Source organism: Phaethon lepturus, unplaced genomic scaffold, assembly GCF_000687285.1.
Source record: "Phaethon lepturus isolate BGI_N335 unplaced genomic scaffold, ASM68728v1 scaffold22132, whole genome shotgun sequence".
Lineage (NCBI taxonomy): Eukaryota > Metazoa > Chordata > Aves > Phaethontiformes > Phaethontidae > Phaethon > Phaethon lepturus.
The window spans coordinates 14487-19723 of NW_010522904.1; the positions used below are offsets into that span (position 1 = coordinate 14487).

Below are 5237 nucleotides of genomic sequence, written 5' to 3' on the forward strand. Positions count from 1 at the left end.
GTTTCCCTGACTGTCTCCTCTGAGGGCTTTGTGGAGAATATTTGTAGAATGACTCTAAATTCCTGTGTGTAACTGGGCTGTGTTATGGCAACGGGAGTTTCTGCATCAGGCAAAGGAGAGAGGAAGGCCTGTAGATGAGCAAAAACTCTCTGACATTTTGCTTTTTAAGTAAAATACCCATGTCCTCTGGTTGCTTTGCATCTCCATGCACTCATCTGTCGTTTCCTTCATGCCATTTATAGCAGTGACTCCAGCAGCAGCTCGAGCGATGAGTCCCCAGCACGGTCAGTTCAGTCGACAGCTGTCCCAGCGCCCGCGTCCCAGCTGCTTCCATCTCTGGAGAAAGATGAACCCCGGAAAAGTTTTGGGATCAAGGTTCAAAATCTTCCAGTGCGCTCAACAGGTAAATTCACTTGGGAAAGTGAAACAGGGAAAAAAGGAGTAGGAAGCAGGTTAGGGACTGGTTAAAAAACCTTTATTGTGTCTTTGACGCAGCAGCCATGTGCTGTCTCTGAGGGCGGGATTCTCTCTCTGCTTCTGCCTTGGTTCTTGTGTGACGGTGGGAAAATTGCTTAATTAGTGACCATCTGTGAGAAATCCTGCAAGTCCCTAGCTTGAGTCCCTGGGCTTGAGCACTTACAGCTTCTGGAGCTGGTGCTTTGAAATGCTAACGTGGATTTCCCTGGGGAAAAACCTGAAGAATCTCAAATTTTTCACTTAAAATTTGGGACCATTTATTCTCATCATGCCTTAGGGTTGTTGGGTTTTTTTTGTATAATACAAAAACTTCAGGGTTTTCTATTGCAGTGTTGAGTGCTGTAAAACACCCATGAGCGTGTTCATAATGGTGTTGAATATTGCATGGTAAATAATGCAGGAAACCGCTCAGAGGAGTGCCAATGATCACTCTCTGTTCCCTGTGCTGATTGCGGAGAGATCCCACAGAAAAAAACAGCATGGGATCATTTGTAAAACAGTTGTAACATAATTCATGGATCCAAAGGCACTGGCTGAATTAAAATACTAACTTTGTGAGCAGGATGCTTGACAATGTTAGTATTCTTTCTATAGATTTTATTTCTGTAATAATCTGTGAAGTGACGTGACACCGAGGTAAATACCCCACAGGTCCCAGGTAGATTGTATGGTCGTGAGTCAGATTTTGCAAAATCTGATGAATCTGCCTAGTTATCTTTCTGAATTGACTGAACTGAATGCTGTAAAACTTCCATCTCCATTCCAGGTGCCTCATCCCACCTTTGCAAAACTGCTCTATGCAGTATCCGTGTGGGATTATTAATGAAGAAACACTGTTTATTTCTTCTTCATCTTGAATTGGATGTCTCTTAGAAATATAACCATACGCTGCCAGCTTTGGTGATGTAAAACCCTGTCTGTGTAGTTTCTTGGGTTTAAAAATCAAGGCAAAAAGAAGGGTCAGCCAGAAGCTTTTGTCATTGGCAAAATTAACACCCAAAATTAAACAGGCACTTCTGTGAACACTGAGATTCAGGTTAAACAGAGTGAAGTCACATTTCCAAAGGAAGATCAGATTTCTTCGTGTCTTTTATGGTGCTGCTAAGTTGGTAAAAAATATGTTTTCATAGTACTAACGTTTTATTTTTTTATTTAGATACAAGCCTTAAAGATGGACTTTTCCACGAATTCAAGAAGTACGGAAAGGTGACGTCGGTGCAAATTCACGGGGCTTCTGAGGAACGGTATGGACTGGTGTTCTTCCGACAGCAGGAGGACCAGGAAAAAGCACTAAATGCCTCAAAAGGAAAACTTTTCTTTGGCATGCAGATTGAAGTCACGGCCTGGATAGGACCAGGTAAGGTCCAGGCCCTTCTTGAACTGGAAGCGTGACTGTTCTGGGCATATTCACAGGCTCTTGTAAAGAGGTAGCATAGGAGTAAGAAATGTTAAAACTGCTGCTTCTGCAGAAACATAATTTAAAGAAACTGGGAAATACAGCAGAATAAACTCCAGAGCAAGAAGAGTGTATGCCCTTAGGGCAAACAGGGAGAGAGTTCCAGTCTTAAACCTCAGAGAAGGAAACACGCCACCCTCTCAAACAGTGGGATCTGCTGTCTGCTGGAAGAAACAACCTCATCTTCCATGTCTCAGCGGAGCAGAAACCAGTGAGGGGTGTAAGCATAGTACAGGTCCTCACAGGCTTGGTTTTTCTGCTTTTAATTAACACAGCTAATGATAGCTGCAGTTTTGAGGTTCAGGCTGCATAGCCCAGATGACCGACCAGTGAAAACTATACCATTGAGCATGTGGTTGTCAGTCTGTACTTCAGTTACTTGTTTAAAAATTGATTTGTGAAAACAAACTTCTTCCATGTGCTGTTGCCCCCAAGTATAGCGAAGCCTTACTTGAATTCCTGGTAGGCATGAGTATTTGTTAAAAGAAAAAATTCTTGGAGTATGCTGCTGCTTTTCACCTGAGGATGCCCAAATTCCTCAGCACTCACCCAGTGGTGTGATGCAGAGATTTCAAATTCCATGTAAATAACACAATTCACAAGCATAGTACTGTGTATTTTTGTCAAAGACATTGGTTACTCTCGTTGAGATCATATCTGCTCGTCAGGAAGTAGACCTGAGCAAACAAATTGATGTGAACCGAACACACATGAAAAACCCCTCTGTGCATTACAAATTTCTTCCTCTCTTTTGCTTCTAGAAACAGAAAGCGAGAATGAATTTCGTCCTTTGGATGAAAGGATAGATGAGTTTCACCCCAAAGCAACAAGAACTCTCTTCATCGGCAACCTGGAGAAAACAACCACCTACCACGACCTTCGCAACATCTTTCAGCGCTTTGGTGGAATAGTGGTATGTGAATTCTCTGTACTACGTAGGGTGTCGTTGCCTGTTCTTTCTGTACAGACCTGTAAAACGCTATGAGCGGTGGTAAATCGTAATGTCGACAACAGATAATTTGGTCTTGGTATAATAATCTGAGTCATTCGTCTTGCTGGAATATACCTGAAAGCTTTTCTTTGCCTTTAGAGTGAAATTTGAGCACATGTGTATTGAGGGGATAACGTAGCAGTAGAAACAGTCCTAGGAGCGTTTACCAGAAATGCGTCTTCTGCTAGCCCAGAGCGTTTGCAGGAAAGCCTAACTAGGCAGTTGGGACGTAAATATGCTTGGGTGTTATTTTCATGTTGAATCAGTACCACTCTCTGAAGTCTCAGTTCCCTATTGATTTCTGAAACGAAGAGTTTAGCTGCTGCACGTGGAAGTAGCCATCAGCTATCACAGCGTGCGCCCTGACAGCAGGGCAGAAGAGGCACAGAGCAGATGGATTAGTGATGACACATGTGGGATTTGGGTTTTCAGCTGAGCAAGCGTATCTGAACAAGATAGAGCAGCAGTCACCCTCCTCTCCTCTCCTCTCCTCATGCCTCTTTCTATCAAGTAGTATCAATATTGCGTTTAAGAGAAATTATCCAGAAAAGTAAAATAACTATCCACAGTCCGTTTAATTAATTGAATCTGGGCTTCAGCTCTGATAGTTTATGTACTCACTGGTAGCTGTGGCTGCTTCTGAACATGCTGTGCCTTGTTCATTCTGCTCTGAAATATTTTTGTAACCGTTGAGGTACCAGTCACACATACCAGGAACCCTGTACGTACTTCCCCCCACAAAAGAAGGGGAGGATTGCTTCCATATACAATGTGGACAAATACAAAACTTCCATTTTATGATGGCTGGCAACTCCTGTGCATCCAGCCTCTGCTGTATCCTTGACATCAACGCTGATTTTATGTATTTGTGCAGTGCCTGCCTTTCCTAGTGTTACACCAGCAGAGCTGTCCTGATAAAGATGCTTATCAGTAGTAGTGAACTGTCTTGTAAATTGGCTTTTCCATGAAATAGTGCTGTCCTGTCAACGTTATTTGAATTGAACGGTCAGAATTTGGCAGCAGTGCTGCCTTGCCTAGTTTCCATGAAAACTTAGAAGCTCAGGTGCAAAAGGGACCAGGTTTATAACCTTTCCGATGGGTGATGAGCAAAGTAACGATACTTTATTTGCCTGTCAGGAGGAATTGCTTGCCCAGGGTGAGTGGTCAAGTATAATTTGCCATGGTTGCAATCGTGCTACTTCAGACACTTGGAAATGTACTCCTCTGTTAGTATTCCACTTAAATCATTAGGCCAGGGCTATAGAAGTCTAATAGTTTTGTAAATCTCCCTGTTTACTTCTGTTTTTCCTGGAGCTCTTGGGTGAGACTGTATCAAACTGCTGCCTTGTCCCTAAATTTATTAACCATGAAATTAGTCTGTCTTGGATGTTGGAACATTTGTGCTTAAATTCGTGTGCTGGCATTGGCATGTAGCTCACAAAGGAAGCTTGTGCTGTTCAAACAAATAAAACAAAACACTCCACCTTCTATTTTCAGCTGGGAATGAATCATAATTTTGTTCAGAGGCTTTCGCTACATTTGCCAGTACTAGTGCTGGGCTTGAATGTTAACCAAATGTCAACTCCAAGCTTGCTGAGTTTTTTAAATGGATTAAAATCAACCTTTATCAGGCTTTCGTAGCTTTCTTGTGACTGCGCTTTCTTTTGAATGGGCCTGTGGTGGCTTGGGATCAAATACCAGCAGCGATTGAAGCTGAGGATCTTTTTTGCCTTTGCCATGTCAGTGCCAAGTTGGTTCAAGAGACGAGTCCAGCATCACTTTCTGTTTCTAGGAACAGGATGGATCATGTTTATTTGGAAAAGAAACCCTGCTTGCCTCTTGGCTCAGAAATGAGGAACGGAGCAGGTTGTTTTCTCTTGAGCCTTTGTGAGCGAAAATGAATCTGTATTTCTTTGATTCTGAGTTGTCTCTTCTTGACATAACATTAACGAACTAAAGCTACTGTTTGTTGATCAGGTCAGGCTTACTTCTGCGGGGTTGAATTTTAAATCTGCATTATGAAGAGCTTTCCCTGCGTCAGTAAGGATTTGGTTTTGCGATTGAGTGAGATACAGAAGAGCAGTGAAGTTTTTAACTGCCTACTATTGTTTAAATCCTCTCTCTGAAGAAAATACTAATTAAAGAGTGCTTGCTGTGCCATGTGTGTGTCTCAAAAAAATACCCTCATAGATCTAATTGACACTGTTGAATGTCCTTTTTGGCCTGTTGCTGACTATCGATTGTTCTGTTTTGTGTTTTTCCCTAGGATATTGACATCAAGAAAGTGAACGGTGTTCCTCAGTATGCATTCCT

At 42.4% G+C, this 5237-nt stretch overlaps 1 protein-coding gene across 1 annotated transcript in view; it reads left to right on the plus strand.

Annotated features, from left to right (window-relative positions):
* The first annotated feature begins 242 nt into the window (after window positions 1-242).
* Window positions 243-5237, plus strand: part of SPEN (spen family transcriptional repressor) — a 23195-nt gene continuing 18200 nt past the window's right edge. The window contains 4 exon segments of the mRNA XM_010281980.1: window positions 243-403; window positions 1634-1834; window positions 2695-2846; window positions 5191-5237. The exon segment at window positions 5191-5237 is cut by the window's right edge and continues 100 nt beyond it. Coding sequence (XP_010280282.1) covers window positions 1801-1834; window positions 2695-2846; window positions 5191-5237 — 233 coding nt within the window. The 5' untranslated portion in view covers window positions 243-403; window positions 1634-1800.